At 38.1% G+C, this 22266-nt stretch overlaps 1 protein-coding gene across 1 annotated transcript in view; it reads left to right on the top strand.

Moving 5' to 3' along the window:
• The window catches only part of KCNU1 (potassium calcium-activated channel subfamily U member 1), a 121857-nt gene that overhangs the window by 12399 nt on the left and 87192 nt on the right, over positions 1-22266 (top strand). The window contains 8 exon segments of the mRNA XM_045535376.1: positions 3026-3087; positions 4258-4348; positions 5855-5966; positions 6928-7003; positions 8252-8327; positions 12550-12720; positions 13647-13738; positions 15308-15418. Of these exon segments, the coding sequence (XP_045391332.1) occupies positions 3026-3087; positions 4258-4348; positions 5855-5966; positions 6928-7003; positions 8252-8327; positions 12550-12720; positions 13647-13738; positions 15308-15418 (791 nt within the window).

Raw genomic sequence — 22266 nt, 5'->3', positions numbered from 1 at the left:
CACTAGCCAAGAGGTCCCTCCTCTGTGACTGCTGCCCCCCTCCCCACCCCGTGACTCCTCCAGGCTGCCCTGGCCGAGCGGCCCCTTCTCCCATCCACACCGCCATGGCCCAGGGGCAGGGCTTTCTGCTCTTCCCCAAACAGCCAGCTCCTCTGATTTTGCTCCTCCAAGCCAAGACAGACTTCCAGGTCCTCTCAGAGTCACCTCCCGTCTGTACTTTACTCTCTCCCTAAACAGTGTCCACAAGTTATTAGCTCCTAGTGCCTTCCTTGGGTTTAGTACACATTTTGCTGCTGGTTGTATAGTATTTGTGGATAATATTCCTTGGGCTTGTGGTGTGGAGTTGGGATTATTCTTAGTTTCAATAAAACTAAAATTTTCTTATTTATTTATTTATGTTCATTTTTCCACGGTTTGGGGGGCTGTAAACATATGGCACATATGCCAACATCATCCCAGAAGTTTGTCAGTATGATTCATATTTTAATTTCCTGTGGGATTTAGTATGAGAAAAAGAAATAGGCATAATGGAATGTAAAGAAAAGAAAAAAGACTTCATGAAAACTATTAATAATTAACATGCTGGTATTACTATATAATGTACATATATGTATATTCATTCCCAATGTCTTTCCTGAGCTTCAGACTACATTTCTAACTGAGTATCTGCACAAGACCATCAAACTTAGTACTATCCCCATCAACATTTAACCTAGATGTTGAAATGGAACTTACAGTAAGAGCCAGATCCAGCACTGCCTCTTATAAATCAGCTGGAAGAGAATTAGTGGAAGCTGTTAGTAGCTTACCAAATTACTTGTAAATTAGTGCAAATTGGAAATAGAAGACGGGAATAGAAGAGCAGTTTGGGGACGAGCTCTGCCGCGGCAGAGGTGGGAGTACATTGCTCTCATCTCAAGCCTAAGGAGAGGGGCTGAAGAGAGACCATTCAGAAATCCCAATTTGCATATCTTAGAACTTTAGGAGCACAGAGCACAGATTTCTGGCTCGTTTGTGACAAGAGTCTGTTAGACAAGGAATCTTTTCCCCAGTGTATGTTTTTGTCTGCTTTGTCAAAGATTAGATGGCTACATGAGGATGATTTTATATCTGGATTCTAAGTTCTGTTCCACTCGTATGTGTCTCTGTTCTTGTGCCAATACCAAGCTGATTTAATAACCACAGCCTTGTAGTATAGTTTGAAGTCTGGTAAATTAATACCTCCATTTTGTTCTTATTGCCTAAAATTGCTTTTGCTAAACAGGGTCTTCTCTGGTTCCATACAAAGCATAAAATTATTTTTTCTATATCTGTGAAAAATGATGTTGGTAATTTAATAGGGATTGCATTGAATCTGTAGATCACTTTGGGTAGTATAGACATTTTAACAATGTTGATTCTTCCGATCCACAAGCATGGTATGGTTTTATACCTGTTTACATGCTTTGCAATTTCCTTTGACATCTGCACTCAAATGTTTATAGCAGCACAATTCACAATTGCAAAGATGTGGAAACAACCAAAGTGTCCATCAATCCATAAGTGGATTAGTAAAATGTGGTATATGTATACGATGGAGTACTACTAAGCTATAAGAAACAATGGTGATATAGCACCTCTTGTATTTTCCTGGATAGAGCTGGAACCCATTATACTAAGTGAAGTATCACAAGAATGGAAAAATAAGCACCACATGTACTCACCATCAAATTGGTTTCACTGGTCATCACCTAAGAGCACATTTAGGAATAACATTAATTGGGTCTCAGGCAGATGTAGGGGGGATGGGTGTATACATACATAATGAGTGTGATGTGCACTGTCTAGGGGATGGACACGCTTGAAGCTCTGATTCAGGGGGGTGGGGCAAGGGCAATATATGTAACCTAAATTTTTGTACCCCCATAATACGCTGAAATAAAAAAGTAAAGAAATACCTGCTTAATTTGAATGTGAATTCAGTTGGGATCTCTAAAAAGCAATAAGACCACCCATGAAAGTAGACATTAAACACCTTCCGTGCTCCGAGAGCTCCAGGGTGTGAACATCAGGATCTAATGCCTGTCAAGCACGACAGTTCTTGCCCTGACCTCTCTTTTCTGTTCACCCAACACACTGGGCGACAATCCTGGAGAGGCCAGAGGCAGCCTAGTCAGTGGGAAACTAGGAATAAAAATCCAGAAAGGGCTAACATAGAAGAAACTGATACCTTTCTCAATACAGACAGCCTTACCCAAGTGGCATCTGAGCAGGAAGCAAGTGAAGATTTAATGGTAAATAAAATTCAGAGTTTTGTTATTAGAACTGCATTGGACTGGGCATATTAAAAAACTGGATGGTTTAAAAACTGGAAGCAATTGGAGGAATGTTAAGTTACCTAAAATTGACCTAAAAAGTCATGAAGTCTCCAAAGATTTCATTCAAAAGGATCAATATCTTTAAATGAACAGTTTTCTGAACATTCCACAAGTTCCTCCTGTTTTACAGATCAGGTGTGTTGGTGTGTTAAAAGCACTCATTTTCTTCTTACTTGTAGCACTTTCTGCACTATCAAAATTCAGACTGTTCTTGAGGGCACACATGTTCAGGACTGTTTCTTCTATGATATCTCAGGCAATCAAAGTCCAGGGTCCATTTCCATTAGCCTTGTTTTCTAGCATGTAATAAATTACATAACACCTATTAAGCACTTGGTAAATGTTTGATGAGTGAATGAATAAATAAATGACAGGACATTGAGATCATCAAGCTCTCAAATCAGCAAGAAGAGCAAACCTCTTAGTCTGAAGCATGTGAGAATTAAAATTAGGTAAGTAAAATGGGTACATGTTCATTTACTGAATGAACATGAGTAAAGGTCAAATCAAGTTTTCTTGAATGAATGAATGCTAACAAATGAATATGTGAATAAATGGCTACTCATACATAGGCAAGATAAAAAGAGAAAACACAATTTTGTTGGTTTATTTGTTCCATGTCAATAAAATGGATTTGTACATTTGTCCCTGTTTTTTTTTTTTTTTAGGTGATCCTTGTCTTTGTCCTAAGCATCGGGTCTCTTATAATCTATTTCATCAACTCTAATGAGTGAGTAAAATCTCCAGGCTCCCTTGTCTGCTATGTCAGTAAGTTGCTCAGCTAATTTGGAATTATCTCCTTGGGGATAATGCTTCATGTACTTAAGATACTTTCACACACACACAGGCACATACATATGCACACACACATAGGCACCTATATATGCACATGTGCATGCATGCGCGTGTGCACGCGTGCACTCACACCCCCCACACACACACACGAGCTCATAAAGAAGGGTAAGCGTTTAGTTTCCTGCAATAAGCACTAAGACCAGCTCTGCCAAATATGCAAGAATTTCCCCTGCATCCTAACATCTGCTTTGCTAGGGGCTGGGGATGGTGTGTACGTCTACTCTGCATTCTATGGGGCTCCACACCTCCAGCTGTCCTCTCCTGCCTTGGGCCACTTAAGAAGGCTTTGCACACCTTTGGATCCCTTAGGTGTCGATCCAGAAGTTCTGTCATAGTTTCAAGGTTTCTCATAGGTTGCAAACAACTTTGGATGGTCATGAGAAAGGAAAATGGTAGACCTCACGTGCGATAAAGAAGCTGTCCTCTGAAGGCATTCTCTTTTTACGTCACAGGATTAGGGCACCTTTTTTAGACAAAACCCAATCTAATCTGAATTCCATGCCAATCATCTGGGAATTATATTGAATTTCCAGCTGAAATAAAATTGGGATTGCAGGGCCACAGCAGCCAGACAATTTTCGAGAACCTAGAGAAACTGGTAATCTTTGCTCTGTAAATTCCTTTTAGGAAGTTTTCTTTGAATTTGGTTCAAATCAGTCCATTTGACCCAAAGTCTCTCTATATTAGAAGGGTACAGAAGACGAAGTGTTCTGACTGGTTAGGGGGTCTTGCAAACCAATAAGAGCTATATAATCTCTGTGGCTCTGAATTCCCACTGATAAAATGGAAATAGAACCAATAAACCCAATGAAAGAAATGGTGAGTAATTTTTCTGTTATTTTCAGCTCCATGGGCAGTCCAGTGGTTTTGTTTATGCATTCCTCTGCTCCCAAAAGAAAAGTAATTTCCTTGAGATCTGAACTTAGGTGTCTGGATTCATGGTAAATGAATAAAAAATTGCCTCCTCTTTCCTTTTATTTGGTCCAACATAGACACTGCTTTTAAAATGTTCATCTTTACAAACTGTCCTTGTTTCTTTTTCCAGCCCTGTTGGAAGCTGTTCATCGTATGAAGACAAAACCATTCCTATTGATTTGAGTTTCAATGCTTTCTTTAGTTTCTATTTTGGGTTGAGAGTAAGTACCTAGTGAAAGTGGGGGTCAACACACAAGCACCATGAGTGCCAGCTACGCAGACTCCAGTTGGTTCTACAACCTGCCTATGTTTCCAGGCTCTAAAGATAGAGGGTCTTTGCCCTAAATTGTCAAATATATAATGAGACCTAAAAACTCTTGCTCCTGTACTTGAAATTGTAAACTAGGTCAAAAGTTCTACCAAAAAAATGAAAATATGCTTTCCTTTGTTAAATATCATCATGCTGCAGCAAAGACCTCCTTGCTGGCTTCCCACCTACCACTGAGAAAGCTTTACTACTGTAATAATGGCAAGCTAGCAGGACTTGGGAAGCAAGTCTGTGGAGATGTCCGTGGCTCCACTGATGGCATAAGTGCCATGTAACTACATGAAATACATTTGTAGCTTTGTTTGACCTCTTTCATACTCATTTATTAAATAGTTCTATCATTCCACAGGCATTTCTTAAGTACCTATCCTAGATTTAGATTTCAATGTGTTTATTCAACCCATATTTGTGAGTGACTGTGTATACGTATACATATGTATACACACATATATATATATCATATATACCCCACACCTATATATATATATCTTATAGAGACCGGGCATGGTAGCTCACACCTATAATCCCAGCACTTTGGGAGGCCAAGGAGGGAGAATCACTTGAAGCCAGAATTTTGAGAATAGCCTGAGCAATATAGAGAAACCACATCTCAACAAAACAATAGAAAAATTAGCCAGACATGGTGGTGCACAGCTGTAGTCTCAACTACTGGGGAGGGTAAGGCAGGAGGATTGCTTGAGATGAGGAGTTTGAGGTTGCAGTGAGCTATGATGACACGACTGCTCTGTAGCCTGGATGACAGAGCGAGACCCTGTCTCAAACACAAAAATGTTATATATATAAAACATATCTTTATATAGATAGATAGATAGATATATGCATACATGTGACATGTATTTCTATGCCCCTCCTTAGAAACCTACTCCAACTACAATGATCATCAAAATCTTTTTGTAGTAGCATTCTCACCCTTTTGGAAATGCTTGCTTTCTTAATCTAAATAGGAACCTCATAAACATAGGCCCTGGACAGCCAAGTTTTTAGAGAACTGCACTTTTTCCACTGGAGACCATCCTAAATCATTGCTCACAAGCAGGGTTTTATGTATATAATTGTATATATCAGAAAGCTCTAGAAGCAGCAAGAAGGGCAAAGTGTCTATTCAGAAAGTGTGAAAGTTAAGTTCTGGTAAATAAAATGGGATGTATAATCTCCCTCTCTTTCTATATATATATATATATATATATATACACACACACATATATACATATATATCTATATGAATATAGATATATATGTGTACATATGTAAAATAGAATGAGATCAGATCAAGGCTTCAGTTGGTATATAAAATCTAGCTGAATAATGCCATCTCTTGTTCTCACTTTGAAATTCTTGAGGGTAACAGAACTTTGGGTTTTCTGTTTCCATTTCATAGTTTTTGGCAGCTGATGACAAGGTCAAATTCTGGCTGGAGATGAATTCAATTGTAGACATCTTTACCATCCCACCAACTTTCATTTCTTATTATTTGAAGAGCAATTGGCTAGGTGAGTGTACTATAGGAATCAGTAGTAATATCTAAAACAAAATGAAACAAAAACTCAGCATTCATTTATAAGTATCTATCCTGCATTTTTCTTTAACGTCTGCCTGTCATTTTAAAAATCTTCCGCCTTAATTATATGGTTTTGTAATATATTTACAGAAACCATCTTTGGACCTCAGCACCTAGCAATGCACCTGGTGCACAGTAGGTGCTTAATAGTTGCTGATGGAATGGCTGTCTCCACAACCTGAGAGTCAAGGCTCCAACATTTCCTTCCCCCTGTGGCACTTTTAGGCTGAGATTTCATGGAGACTTGGGGAGATGAAAAGCCTCCCTTGGTCTTTAGAAACTAATCACCATCTGCATACATACTGTGACATGTTGGAGAAGTTTTTATTTAGTTGTTTGGTCTCCAAGGTGGATAGGTTGACAGTTGCATGTACATTATGTACTTCTATCTGTTTTATGCTATTTTATATTATTATTTATTATCTATAAAATAAATACCAATTCTATTCCTTGCTGTTGTATTATCAAACTGCATAAAGTAAAACAGCATACAAACATCGAGGAACAAGCATATTTTAGAGATTGTATAGTTTAAGTGATTTATGGAAAATTTTCTCTCAATTGTAAAGAGGAGTTGGAGTGAAATGAATAGTGCTTATTATATGTGAGGCATGCTTTATATCAATGCTACAACTCTATGAGGTTGGTACTATTATAAATCCCATTTTGCAGATAAGGAACTAGAGGGGGTAAAACAATTGTTTTAGATTACAACAGCTATAAAATGTCAAGCCTAGTATTTGGACTACAGCTCATGCTCTTAAATCTATAATATCATAATATGTTATATTTGAGAAAGAGAATGTAAGCAATCCCAATGGTGTTCTAATTGAGGCTACTCCCTGGAGTGAACCTCTTCTTTTGGCAGCTTTCTCTTTTCCATTTCTTTGTAGGTTTACGGTTCCTAAGAGCATTACGGCTGCTAGAACTTCCTCAAATCTTGCAAATTTTACGAGCCATCAGGACCAGGTATACACTAGCCCTGTTTGAAGTATGTCTTACTTACCATCAATAGTTTGGATTAGGAAAGGAAAATGTTAACTGAACCTTTAACTCAACTCATTTGCCATCATAATTTCAGTATAAAAATCATGAAATCCTTCAGATCCCAAATGATGTTCACTCACTTTCTCCCATTATATCTGTCTGAAAACTTTTCAATCATTTTAAAGAGTTTGCTTATTCTTTGTTTTATAAAACTATGATGTGTAAGTTCATTTAGGTTTTAATTTTGGGTCCCTCTACCCCCCCCCAAAAAAAGTCAAAGAAATTCAGAGGCTTTGGTTCTACACATTTGCTTTAATGAATCATGTCTCTCCTGGGTAGGTGAAAAAAAAAATTTCCCCAGGTTTTAGAATGTAAGACAACTCCTCCAAGCATAGGAGTTACCAGGCAGCAGCAGTGAACTATTGCTTATAGAAATAATTCCCTATATATCTCCAAGCAACAACAAAAATCCCAACTACCTTTGAGCAGTAATACTTCTAAAGCTTTAAGCAGTTTTGTCTGTTACCCACTCAAAATCTCCATGCCTCCACATTCTCACTAGAAGCATCAAATGCCAGGTGGATTTCACTGCTAAGTGTTTATGCATTATGGAGAAGTCAGGGCAGGAAAGCCTGCTCTAGCGTGACAGGTGGCTCTTGCTGAAAACCACAGAGATTTCAGCTAAATTCTAAGGCTCTACTCAGGAGACAAGAGCCCCTCTGATCCTCTTCACTCAAAGATCCTGTTACCAATTCAGTAATATGAGTGACTCTACAGTTCTGTATTCTGCTCAAAATTTCATTTTATAAGCCTACTCCCTGGATTGCTGGCATGCTGCATTTTGTAGCATTACTTAGGCAATGTAAAAATCTGTTAAATTATCTCATGTTGATCCACATAGAGTATATTTTTAAAAGTGATTTAGTATCAGGCTAATGGATATCACAAAACTCAAACTTTTTGAAGAAGTGTGTGTGACTGGTGAGTTTTAGAGCTGCGCATCTTAAGCTCTAGAGTGTACGTGAATCAAGCAGGGGATCTCGGAACGACGCAGATTGGTGGAGCGGGGAGGGGCCTGGGGCTCTGCATTCTAATGCACCCCCCGGGTAACGCCATCCCTTCTGGTCCGTGCACCATGTTCTGAGGAGCAAGGTCTTAGAGGATGAGGTGATTGTGTTGCTCTAGAACCTGTCAGAGAGACCCAACAGCTCTTTGTCTTTCTTCCTCTAGCAATTCAGTGAAGTTTTCCAAACTGCTATCCATAGTTCTCAGTACCTGGTTCACAGCTGCAGGATTCATTCACTTGGTAAGCGTCTCACCGCAGTCCCTTGCTGTGTCTGCCAGCGTGAGCATCCTTTCTTTGAAAGAGGGAGGGGAGCCTGCTGAATGCCTGTCTCCATCATTGAACCCAGGGAGAGGTTTATCGTTTTACTTCCCCTTTTCCGGTTTTCTCCACCCTCATATTCTCGCAAATATGGTGTCACCTGCAATCTATCTGTGTTCCTTCTTCCAACTCTGGAAATCTGTCCTTAGGGAAAAGATTTATAACCTAGTAAGCTCCAAACGTATAAGCAACAGGTAAAATGTATCACTATATCTTCCTGGGGGTTCTGGGATTTTAGCATTTAAAAACAAAAGAAAGTACTTAAAAAAAGAAGCCAATTAGAGAATTTCAGACTAAAAAGTGCTGGAGACCTGTAGGGGAGGAGTTGCTGTTGCAAAAGACAGCCCTGGGGCTTTCTCCATTCTCCTGAAATCAACCCGTATACCTGTACCTGGCTACCTCCTTTGCCTGTGGGAAAGTCCAGCTCTTCTTTCCCATAATACATTAGTAAATGGATTTCAGCCATAGGAAAGACACTCCTTCTGGACTTTACTGCTTGAGGACATTCGAGGAGCAGTCATCAAAAAAGGCAGAAACTGAAGAGGGGTGATAAAAGGCCTTTGAGAAAAACAAAACAGAAAATGTAGTCTTTTTTACTCGAGTCCTCTCAAAATCAATAATAACAACTAAAAATATGTTTAAAACTTGCCATGCATAATTCATCGACAAAAAATGTCAAATGCTAAATGCAAATGATGATGCAAACCTTTAGGAAATCTGAAACCATTCACCTCCCTCCTCAGCACTCAAGCAGGAGGGAGACCTCCAGCAAGGATGCATGCACAGACAGGAGGAGCAGCCCAACGGCTTGTGGATTAAAGGGCTCCACTTTGAGCCACACCTATTTCTAGAATATTAAAAACCTAGAACTATATCCCGGAGCAAAGAAAATAGCAGATCTTGTTGAAAGGGTATTTGAAGTTGCTATCCAAAATAACAGCTATCATGGCCTCAACCGACTATCTTTCCATTCTCACACTACCCTTAGTTAAAAGTTGATACCATTCAAAGATGAATAGTAACCAGAAGGAATCGATATGGTGCTTATGATAAAGTTCTTTCAAAAATAATAAGGAAAATAGATACACTGATTGTAGCTGACACATATTTGTGAGACTATGAGGGTAGAGAAAACCAGGGGCAGATATCAGTGTAACAGTACTTACATAACACAGCAGTTATAAGAACAACAATTATAAGATAATTTACCCATGGAAACAAAGGAAAAGTTAAGAAAAAGCCCTCCATATTAAAAAAAAAATAAGGCTTTAAAAAAGCTGAAAGTGATTCTTTGTACAATATTCATAAGGTTTTAACTAAGGGATTATTAAACAATAGTCGGAGTTGAAAACGGGGCTGACAGGTACCAGGAAAAAGAAGACGGAAAATAAAAGTTATTACAGAGCTGAAAACCACATTGGAGGGAACCAGAATGTAATTAACAATGTGACAAGAACACGTTCAGAAACGTAGTGGATGGGATGGAAGCAAAAATCCTGATGTGAAAAAGAACAAAGACACTCAAATGATTGTAGAGAAAAAACATGAAAGATGGGCTATATTGATTCAATATACTACACATGTAATTAGCGCTTTAACAATAAAACACAACACATGGTGTCAGGAAAGTGTTTTACAATAAAGTCTTAGATCTGTAGATTAGAGGTTAGACTGTACCCCAGGAAAAATGATCCTAAATTATTAATTCCAACCATATTTTGGAGCATGTACTGACCTTCAGGGATAAGGAGAGAATCCAAGTAGAACAAAGCAAGGTCTTTACAAGGGAGAAAAATGAAATTAACGTCAGATTTCTTGGCAACATCAATCACTATTAGAAGATGATAAAGCAGTGTCTATGAAGTTTGTATAAAAGAAAGTATAACCAGCATTGTCATTTTAATCATGCAAGGGAAAATAGCACTTGTGAACCCCTATTAAAAACGTATCCTTTGAAGGTCATAACGTATGTCCGTTAAAAAACAAAAAACAAAACAAAACAAAAAAAACAGAAAATGAAAACATACCTTTAAGATAAAATCCAGCCGTATAGGAAATTAATCAAAATTAAAAACTCAAGAATGGGGAAGCCATGTTAAAGAGTAGTGGTAGTGATTACTGAGAGTAGAGCTAAGACCTAACCAAGGTAATTATGGGTACAGACTAGAATGCACATGAGCAATGTAAAAATAATATTGTTACTATATTAATAAATGTGGATGGGCAGGTAAGAGGAGATGGGAGAGTGTCCTTATATCCTTCTCCTTCATTGCATATCTTATCTAAAGCTTAACTGTAAAGTTTAAAAACATAAAAATTCAATTTTGAAATCTGGAGTTAAAATAGATAATTATTCAGTATGTTAACATTGGTCCATAATCCTTTTTTTTTTCAAATTTTTTTTTTTTTTCTGAGACTGAGTCTCACTCTGTTGCCTGGGCTAGAGTGCCATGGCGTCAGCCTAGCTCACAGCAACCTCAAACTCCTGGGCTCAAGCAATCCTCCTGCCTCAGCCTCCCAAGTAGCTGGGACTACAGGCATGCACCACCATTCCTGGCTAATTTTTTCTATATATTTTTAGTTGTCCAGCTCATGTCTTTCTATTTTTAGTAGAGACAGGGTCTCGCTCTTGCTCAGGCTGGTCTCGAACTCCTGACCTCGAGCAATCCTCCCGCCTCGGCCTCCCAGAGTGCTAGGATTACAGGTGTGAGCCACTGCGCCTGGCCTGGTCCATAATCCTTTATTTTCACCTGGACTTACGTCCCGTCTTGGACCGATGGATTGATGCTAACGTGGTCAGGAGGAAGAGCAGAGTGAGCACGTGGCCCAGCAGAAGGCCACCAGCTCCCCTCCCCCATAACCCAGAGAGATGCTGGGGAGGTTGAAGGGGATTTGAAACACCAAATTAATACTCCCAAAGACAGTGAGTTAAACTTTAAAGAGTTATTTCAGTTATTTTGAAGGATATTTCCAGGTTGAAATAAATTTGGTTTTAGTTTGCCCAACATGTTGTGCAGGGTTAATATCGAACTCCCAAGTTAAGATGTTGCAAAAGATACTATGGCTTAAAGGAAACTGTCCTAATATATGTATGAGTGATTTAAATCTGTAGGATTAAACTTGATTTTCTTATGATGTACTAGTCTTGGAAAATAGTGAAGACCCCAGAAGTCAGTGAAAACAGATTAGATTTTGCAATACTACTCACTATCAGCTGTGGGAGTTAAGTATAGACATGCAATCTCTTTCTTCTTTTGGTGTTGGGTATTATAGGCATCCACACTCGCAACCTGCTCATTAAACTTAAGAATGAGCCAGCACTTGGCACATCACTTTTAAAAAGTGATCAAATACTCAGGCAAACTGCAGGATTTCTAATTTCCACTCCCGTTCCTAACAACAACAAAAAAGACCTACTTTCTCCAGCCAGACATCTCTAACATTTTATCCTCTTTTGTGCTAAATAGAAAATGTCTAGAAAATATGTAAACTATGGATAAAAAGGTCTAAAAATGGAAAAACAAAGAAAAATTATATATAAATATCTAATTATAAATTATATGTAAGTATGAATGTATATTATATATGGCATATATTATATATTTTATATATTGTATAGTTATAACAAATTTATGTATAATATAAATAGAAATGCCTGTTATTTCATTTATTTAATACAAAAAAGATAATCTGATAAATTTAGTTTCCTTAAAATGTGAAGAATCAGTGAAAAAAATCAGAGGAAAATATTTTCAGAGATTTTTATAAAAAAATCATTGAAAAGATTTTAACATGAGAATAAATAGTCATTGCTCAATCTGAGAGCCTTTGGCATCCCCTGGCTCCAAAATGAGATGATGTGGCCACATGAAAAGTGCTCAAAACAGGCATCTGTCCCCTGTGGAGCATCCCAAACGCTGGGCTCAAGCCACATGCCCCCTCAGATTTCAGCAATTATCAAAGCTAAGGAAACCAACATTGTACAATCATTACCCACAATTCCCAAACCCTTCACAGTGGCCTGAGAACCATTTCATATTTCATTTGGGTTAAGTGAAATTAACCTAGTGTTTTGCCTATTGTTTAAAAACCTTCCCTTAGCTTCCATTCAGAGACCTTTCCTGAGTCTTCTCTCTTTGGGCAGGTGGAAAATTCTGGCGATCCCTGGCTCAAAGGTAGAAATTCACAGAATATATCCTATTTCGAGTCCATCTACCTGGTCATGGCAACAATGTCAACCGTTGGCTTTGGAGATGTAGTAGCCAAGACATCCTTAGGACGGACGTTCATCATGTTCTTCACCCTGGGGAGTCTGGTGAATAATATTTTCAATGTCCTTTGCATATAGTGACATAAAGCAGAAAGCATTTGGTTAATAGTAATAAATAAAGCAATACAGGTCTGAGAGTGAATGTTGCACTATTCAGAGCAGGTGCCAAGTGAAAATGAAAAGGTGCACAGAACCTATATTGTCCAAACTGCATCCCCTGGAGCACCTGATGTAATTGCTCGGCTGCCAGGGATGCAGGATGGTGGGCAAAGGAGGGCTGACTTTCCTCATTAGGCTCTGTGTTGATTTGAGCAGCTGTCTCTATCTGCCTTCATCTTTTGCCAATCAGATTAAGTCTTTCTTCTAAAGAGGAAGGGGATTTGAGATTGGATCTGAAGAGTTCAGTTCCTACCAGCCCAATGAGTAGGCTCTCACCAAACCAGCATTAAACGTTAGACGAGTGAATATCCGTGCTTGGTTCAGAAGTGTAGCAAGGGCAAAGGAAGCTGCCTTTTCTTCCAGTGACTTTTGTTTCAGTTCCTTGAACATCATAGCAGTGTTCTCCTCTCCACCTTTCTGACATTGCCCTGTCTACAGTGTCACATCCCTCCATTCCAGCCATTAACCCCACTCTGTCCCAAATGTTTAATTTCCCAGGCCCCAGTAGTACAGACAGACAGAACCAGAGGGGGGTCAGAGTGAGGGACAGACGACTCAGGCAGGGAGTGGCCCTGGTGCTCCTCTTTGCTTTCATCCTTTCAAACACAGAAAAGTGTTTTACTAAATCTTAACCAAACCCAGAGCCTGAAATCAGAAAGAAAGATGGGGTCCCTTTTAACCTGCACCTCACCCTCACGCCCCCTTAGAATGAGAGAAAGTTTTCTGTAGCTTCTCTCTCCTTACTAATCTCAGAATTTTGAAGCATCCATCAAAATAATGAGAGCTGAAATTTTGTTTGCTGATCATTTTAGATACTATTTGCAAACTACGTCCCTGAAATGGTGGAACTTTTTGCAAACAAGAGGAAATACACCAGTTCCTACGAAGTGTTCAAAGGGAAGAAGTAAGTAGCTTGCCAAGTGTAATTTCTTGAGTTTGAGAAATTCTGTTAGTCATGTCTCATTCTAGATACCTATTGCCTGGCCTAGCTACATAACCAGATGTGAATGTACCAGCGAGGTCCTTAATTTACCTAGGGCTATGCTAAAATAAGTACCGTAAGAAAATGTTATTTGCTACTTGATATAAACTACTATATAGATGTTCACAAGAGCAGTAAATCAGCTAAAATGATAGATAATGCTATAATTCACTATCAGTGAATGTTACTGATTATGGCACTACTTTTATATTCCTTATCATTCACTATTCACTTGTATCCACTGCTAATTATTTTACTCATGTTCATCATGTGGTTAATGTATGCCTAACTTTAAATAATGGATCAAATAAAAACCATAGTTCAAATTTAAAATAATTGATTTCATTCAGTTGTCTTAGCCAAAATTCCCCTCCCCTGAATCATGGGGCTTACCTATGTCCTGGGATTTGCTAGAGAGAGAAGCAATTTCTACCCCTCTTCTACAAAGCTTCTTAGATCACTAATTTTGTCATGCACAGACATTTGCTCCCGATTCCCCTGTGGATTCCTGTTACCTCAGCATTCATTATGCTTTTTCACATCTGAGAAGACAAGAATGGATTGGGGATCTTACATTCGATGTAATTCTTTTTAAATTCAGTCCCATCTGCTATAGATGAAAGAGGCACAAAGGAGAGAAACTCCCATGGAGTGATCTCTTCACTCAGTTGGAGAAAGACCATTCTTGACCTAGGAGTATGAAGAAGAAAGGAAACATATAATGAAATGAATGAAACATAAATAACGAGAAGCGATGAAATAAACTAGATAAGCCAAAATCTGGTCTCCTCCATCTCAAGAAAGGCGCAAAGCAAATCAGCCAATAATGCCTGGACAATTTAAGGTTAATTTAGGCTAAAATTATGTTTTAAGTTTGCTTAAATGACTAATGGGAAAATAGCTTCTTTAAAAACATTAATCCTAAGAAAAATTTTTTCACCACAAAAACTATGTATACATAGACTTCCGCACCTGTCCTAAATGTCTCTCCACTGGGCTCACTTTTTTGTAACTACTAGGTAATTTTTAGATGTGGAAGATAAACTGAAACAACCTAGAATGTGATGCCACCTTAACCATAGTGTTTCGCTGAGAAAAAAATCGATGAACCACTCCAAGCCTCAGATCCTCAATGAAAAAAGGCCACACATACAGGGCAATCAGGAATCAAGTGAAATGTCTATTATAAGTTATAAATAAATATGAAAGCTCTAGCAATGACGATAGTTCTTGTTGTGTTCCTAAAAATCTATGAGTAATTCAAATTTTTGGAATCATACCCTACTTGAGATGAGACAGAAGACTGCAGACATCTGATGCTGCTTTTGTGCGCTTGAGATGCAGTCCTTGGTGTTTCTATGCTTAAAATCTGGGTGGTTGAAACACCAAATTTGTTTAAAACCAGGTTGAAGCTGATTGTTCATCTCCAGATCCTGGTGGGAAGATGCTTCCGTTCCTCAGAGGATCCACCCGCGTGTTCTTGCCTCCTAGGTTCATCGTGGTCTGTGGAAACATCACCGTGGACAGCGTCACTGCTTTCCTGAGGAATTTTCTCCGCCACAAGTCAGGGGAAATCAACATCGAGATTGTTTTCCTGGGAGAGTGAGTATATCTGTACGGCTCATGAGTTCCAAATTAATACTTGAGATAGGCATGCTTTTTTTTATTTCAAAATATTAAGGGGGTGCAATTGTTTTTGTTACATGAATGCCTTTTATAATGTTTAGGTTTGGGCATTTAGTGTGCCCATCATTGGAATAGTGTTCACTATACCTGTTGGGTAGGCTTTTACTCCTCTCATCCCTCCCCCCTGCCTGGTTTCCAAGGACCTTTACATCTCATTGTGCCCATGTGTGCCCATCTATTAGCTCCCAATTTATTAGAGAGTACCTTTGGTATTTGTTTTTTCATTTCTGAGATACTTCATTTAGGATAATGGTCTCTAATTCCATCCAAGTTGCTGCAAAAGACAGTATTTCATTCCTTTTTATGGCTAAGTAGTACTCCATGGTGTACATATATGCATATATGTACACATATACACATATGTGTATATATATGCAAATATACACATATATGCATATATATGTGCATATATAATCCACTCATGCATTGATAGGCACAGGTTGTTTCCACATCTTTGCAATTGTGAGTCGTGCTGCAATAAACATTTGAATGCAGGTGTCTTTTTAATAAAATGACTTATTTTCCTTTGGGTAGATCCCCAGTGGTGGGATTGCTGGGTAGAATGATAAGTCTACATCTATTTCTTTGAGGAATCTCCATGCTGTTTTCCATAGAGGTTGTACTAATTTGCAGTCCCACCAACAGTGTATAAGTGTTCCTTTCTCCCTTCATCCACACCAGCATCTATTGTTTTTTGACTTTTTAATAGTGACTATTCTGACAGGGGTAAGGTAGTAGCTCACTATAGTTTTAAATTGCATTTCTCTGATGATTCTCTGTGTTAAGCGTTTCTTAATATGTTTGTTGGCTATTTGTCTATCTTCCTTTTAAAAACTTCTGTTCATGTCTTTTGCCACTTTCTAATGGGTTTGTTTGTTTGTTTTCTTGTTTATTTGTTTGAGTTCTTTGTAGATTCTGGATATTAGCCCTTTATCAAATGTATAGTTTGCAAATATTTTCTCCCATTCTGTAGGTTGTCTGTTTACTCTGTTGATTATTTCCATTGCTGTGCAGAAGCCTTTTAATTTAATCAAGTCTCATTTATTTATTTTTACTGTTGCTATGTTTGCATGAACATCTTGAAAGGATGAAAATTACCCTTGTAATATTTATAGAAAATTTAGGAAATAATAATAAACTAAAAGAAAAAGAAAAGCAATCTCATGACCAAAGTTCACCGCTGCAGACATTTTAGCTTATATCTTCCCAGATGTTTTTCTGCATAAGTATTAATATTATTTACATTATTCTCTGTTATTTGGCATTTAGGTTGCTCTACATTTACTATTATCACACATGGCCTTAATATTGTGCACAAGTTTGGAACACGTCATAATTGCTACTCTAAGTGTTACTTTTCAGAATTAGAAATGTGAAGTTCAAATCAATGCAGAAAGGATTGCTCTTAATGGTGTATTTGTTCCATGCCGTTTACCTTTCTGCTAGCAGAATCCGAGTCAAATATTCTGTCAATACTGGTAAATATGTATTTAATACGAAAAGATTTTTAAATATAGTTTAAGTATACAAAATGTTTCTTATTGTTTTATTTTATAATTTTCAATTTTAGTTCCTAGTGAGATTGAATAAATTTCTATTTTTGACTGTTTGCTTTTCTTTTTGAAATGCCACTTTATTTCTTTTACCCTCTTTCATTAGGAGGGTTATCTGTTGCTTTATTGACTTCTAAGAACTCAATATATTTTGATATTAGCCCTTTTTTGTTATATATTATATATATTTTCTTCCTCTTTTACTTTTTAATTTTGTTTGTGCCTTTATTTTAATACAGAATTATTTGATTTGCATGTACTCTAACCCACTAACTTGTTTCTTTTGGCCCCTTGCTTTTCTGACATTCTTAGGCCTCTGTGTTCTAGAATTAAGTGAATATTTTTCTAGCACTTTTGTGTTTTCATATTGAAATTTTTAATATTTAAACTCCCTGGAACTTATTTTGGGTGATGTGTAGAAAATTAAATTCTTTATATTTCTCAAATAATTAATCAGTTATCTAAACACCATTCGCTCAGTAAGTCAGCCAGATTCAAAATGGCATTTTGGTCTTATGCAGGCTTGTATGTGGGATGAGCTCAACCTTTATGCACTTTGTAGTTGAGCACTGTGTACTTTCACATCGTGACGTGTCCAATCCATCGTAACTTTGGGCTTTTGTACATGCGATAACCAATAGCACTTTGAACTACTTTATGATGCTATTGGTGGACAGCAGTTCTGTCTCAGTTTCATGGCCATGCCTGTCTTTTCAGCAATCGGTGCATTATGTGAATCCTTTTTTAGAAAATAGTAAATTAACAAAAAGTGCTAATACTAGTGATAAGAAGCTAACTATAATTATCCAATTGAGACAACGGAAATCTAATAAATTAGATTTATGGAAAGTGACATTTTATCGACTGTTACATTTTTATAAACTCATGTGGATTATTTTATGCACTTCTCAAGGTAATGAATGAATATTTTTAAATGGTACAAAATGTTGGAAGTATCTATCTAGAATTTTGGCAATTACACCTGTAATCTGATGACTCCAAAATTTACATCCTTCCCCAGACGTTCTCTGTGGCTCCACATTTACACAGCTCATTCCCTATTGGCTGTTTCCACCCTGATGTTACAGACCCTTTCACAAAGGCCCTTTGTCCCCCCTGAATTTCTGTAAAGCCCACTTCACTAGTTTGATCCTTTTTCTCTTTTGCTGCACATGTCTGCTGCTCTCATGTCTTCTGCCTTTGAATCTGGGCTGGCCTGTGACTTTATTTGATAAATAAAGCACAGAAGATGTGACACTTTGCTACTTCAGGCCCAGCCTTTAAGAAGACAGCCAGTTTCAACTCGGAGCCATGAGGCATCATGCAAAAAGCCAGAGTGCCTTGCTGGGGAGATGGCCCAGCCAGCTCTCAGGCATTAAAGTCACATAGCCGAAATGACAATCGTGTGTGTAAAGCTGTTTTGGACATTCCAGCTCCCACTCAAGCTCCCAGGTGAAAATACTCACACAGATGGCCCCAGTCAACACAATACAGAACAGAAGAATCTGTTGGATGAGATTTTCCAACCCACAAAGTCATGAAAATAATATTTTATTGTTGTTTTAGGTCAATAAATTCTAGAATTATTTGTTTCATAGTAATGTGTAGTTGATAAAAAAAAAAGTGGTACTGGGGGTAGAGTGCTGTCATGCCAAAAGCCAAAATGTGGCCTTTTGCGTGGAACTGGTGGTATGCAGAGGCTGGAATGCTGCATAGAGACGGCTGGTAAAGGCCAAAAAAGCAATGAGCAAAGTGCTGTTGGGTACTAGAGGGAGAGCAGCCCATGTTCCCATGGCAAAATTTTGTAATGCCGTCACCCACAGCAACGCAGAAGATAGACAATGTACCTACTGAAATTAGGAACCCAGCTGAGAAAATTTCCCAAAGGAATATTGAGTGTCATTTACTTTAGTCATGTATATATGGTAAAGTATTATAAGAAAATTAAGCTAAAGAAGAAATTCTTTAGTTGTTAAGCAGAACTTAGAAGAAATATAGAGGGCCCAGAACAGTCTCCCTGGCTGGCCTCAGGGGAACAAACCAAATCCAGGGTTCAACACGTGATCTCAAGGTCAAGATCCAATCAACGATGCAGCTGTGAAACTCTTTTCTAAGAAACTGGGGGAGATTTAAGGTGGTGACTCATAGACACTCTCGGTCAGGCAAAGGGGCTTCAAAGAAGTTTAAACACATTCTTCGCAGAAACTTGACATTCTCAAAGTAAAGAGAATCTGCCTCTAAGAAATCATGGAGATGACTTTGGGGGCATGACATGAATCTCAATAAGATTTATAGAAAATTCTCAAGGTTTTAAACAAGTTTCACTGGTAACAGTCCTGCTAGCTTGAAGTAAAAGGGACAGAGAAGGTTCCAAATGAGAAGAAATAAATGCCTCTGAGCTCCCAACCTAGCAGAGGCAGGAATCAAGCAGAGAAAGGCCCCCCTCGAGTATGGACATAGAGCTTTTGTTAGGGAAAGGGAAGGATGATGACTCAGAGGGCTGGAGGGTAGCGACAGGAATCAAGAAGAACCATGGGTTAGCTTGTGAGTACAGAACGGAGCCATAATCAAAAAACACTTTCTGCCCCAGCAGTGGGACGCCCTACTGAGATGTGCTTGGATAGATTTCAGAATTGCTATGGACCACTGACTTCTTTGCACCCCCATTGCCACTCCCACCCCTTTTGATTGAGTGTGTCTATTGCAATTTTTCCATCCCTGTTGGTGCCATTATGGGATGGTGGCTGTCAAGGTAAGGTCTTGAGTTCACAGGTCTTCAGACCAGAATGAGCTATGCCTGAGCCCTGTCCAGGTCTAGGCCTGATTCAGATGACAAGATCCAAGACCATAAACTGATGCTTGTAAAGAGAGGAGGCTTTGGGAGGAAAACGTGAGAGTATTTTGTACAGGGGAGGGATGTGAATTCTCATGGCCAGGGGCCAGGCTACAGTAGGACTGTTTCCTCTTTATACATACAGATGCTCCCAGACTTACCATGCTCTGACTTAGATTTTTTAACTTTACCATGATGTGAAAGCAATATGCATTCAGTATAAACCATACTTCCAGTGCCCATACAACTGTTTAATTTTTCACTTTCAGTACAGTAGTATATAGATCACATGAGATATTCAATACTTTATCATAAAATAGTCTCTGGGTTAGATGATTTTTCCCAACTGTTGGCTAATGCGAATGTTCTGAGCATGTTTGAAATAGGAGAGGTTAAGCTATGATGTTTGGTAGGTTAGGTGTATTGAAGACCTTTTTGACTTACCATATTCTCAACTCATGATGTGTTTAACAAGATGTAACGTCATTGTAAGTCAAGGAGCATCTGTCTGCTCCTCCCACCAAAAGTAGAGTCTATTCTCCATTCTGTTGGATATATGTTGGCGTTTTGATTCATCTTAACCAATAAAATATGCACAAGTGACAGCGTGCCAGTTATGACCACCCCTTAAGAGGCCTAACAGCTTCTGCTTTCAGTTTCTTAGAGCCTGAAATATATAAATACAGGCGCGCGCATGCACTCATCTCAGCTACTCTGATAGAAAAAAGGCCCATCTAGCTGCCAGCTGTTCCAGATGTTCAGCTGAGGCAGCACACATGTAAATGATGCCGTCTTGGGTGTTCTAGCCCCCTAAAGCTCTCAGCCAATGGCAGTGATGTGAGTTACTCCAACAAAACCACATGAAGCAGAAGTGTCACTCAGCTGAGCCCGGTGAAGTGACAGAATGCAAGAAATAATAGCTTCTTGTTATTTTACATGTCACAAAGATCTTGTAAGATTTTATGCAAAAATAGATAAATGATGCAGAAATCAAGAAATCATCACATTTCTTTCTTTCTTTCTTTGCTTGTTTATCACTTGCACAAAACAATATCCAAGATATTGTGCTATGAAATGTCACAAAAGTGAAATAGTAACTTAAAAAATCAGACAACTTAGTTGCACACAGCAAAAACTACAGCTAAATTAGGCAGAAAACATATATAAGTAAATGTTGTACAGCTTTCAAAACCTCCAGAAGATCCAGATAACTAGCCTCAGAGTTACACAACAAGCAGCATTAATAATGTGATGCTTCTTCGCTTGAGTAATTTATATTCTTATCATGCATGAGTGGGCACATAAATGTTGACTTTCTTAGCATTCTTTATCCTGACTGCATATGTCTTATGTACTTTGTAAATGTGCTTTTTGCACAATAAAATTTTGAAAATGAGGACTTTCTAGAGTTGACAAAAGAAGTCAGTTCTCAGATGGGAAAGGTACAATAATGTTGGTCATGATAAATGAAAATCATGTACACGCACACTTACTTGAAACGTGAAAATCAAAGCATAGGGATAAAGAGAGGCATGCATGTGAATTTTGTCATAACAGAGATAGGACACCTAATTTGGCAATTGTTAGAGGACAGGGCAGATCAGAACTGGCACCCAGAAGAACGCACTGTTCAAGAGAGTAATACATGAACATAATCTGCACATGAGAAAGCAAAATACTTATGAAATATTTATCCCTTCTTCCCTTCCCCCACTCCTACTGCTCAGAGATAAACTGCCCTTGGCTCTTTCAGATTTAATATTTCTTCTAACCTTAAATCCAAATTTTACTACTTTTTGGATTCCTCAGTTATAGATAGTATTTATTAACCACCAAATGTCACAAATGAGCATTGTTCAGCACTCTGCATGACTTCCCTTCCTTCCATTATTCCAATATAGTTATCTTTGAATTTGTAGTTACAGTAACACTGTTTATACCATTATGGCTAATAAATATTGTTCCTTGAAGATTCAGGTAGTATATTATGCCAACGGTATATTTCCTCAAAATTACTTTTAATCCTTAATGATTGTGTCATTTTATAACATGTTTATCATATATGATATATTCAATAAATATATAATGTATGGTAACAAATGTTTTCTAATGTTCCCAATGGTAAATACAAATAGGAACAAAAGTTAAGTAAGAAATTTCCAAGAATTGCACATGGGTCATTAGAGTACAGAAAAAATATACTAGGTCTTCTATTTTTAAAATGTTAACAGCAAGGAAATAATTAAGGAACGTATTTAAATCTTTTTTTGTCCCCAAACATAACTGAAAAGGAAAATTACATAGAATTAAAATATGCGCCAAAATGAATGATTATAAAGTGTACACCCATGTCACCACAACTCAAATCAAGAAATACA

The sequence above is a fragment of the Lemur catta genome, chromosome 22 (assembly GCF_020740605.2).
Source record: "Lemur catta isolate mLemCat1 chromosome 22, mLemCat1.pri, whole genome shotgun sequence".
Lineage (NCBI taxonomy): Eukaryota > Metazoa > Chordata > Mammalia > Primates > Lemuridae > Lemur > Lemur catta.
The sequence above is the reverse complement of the archived record's forward strand: the minus strand, read 5'-3'. Positions and strand labels throughout refer to the sequence as shown.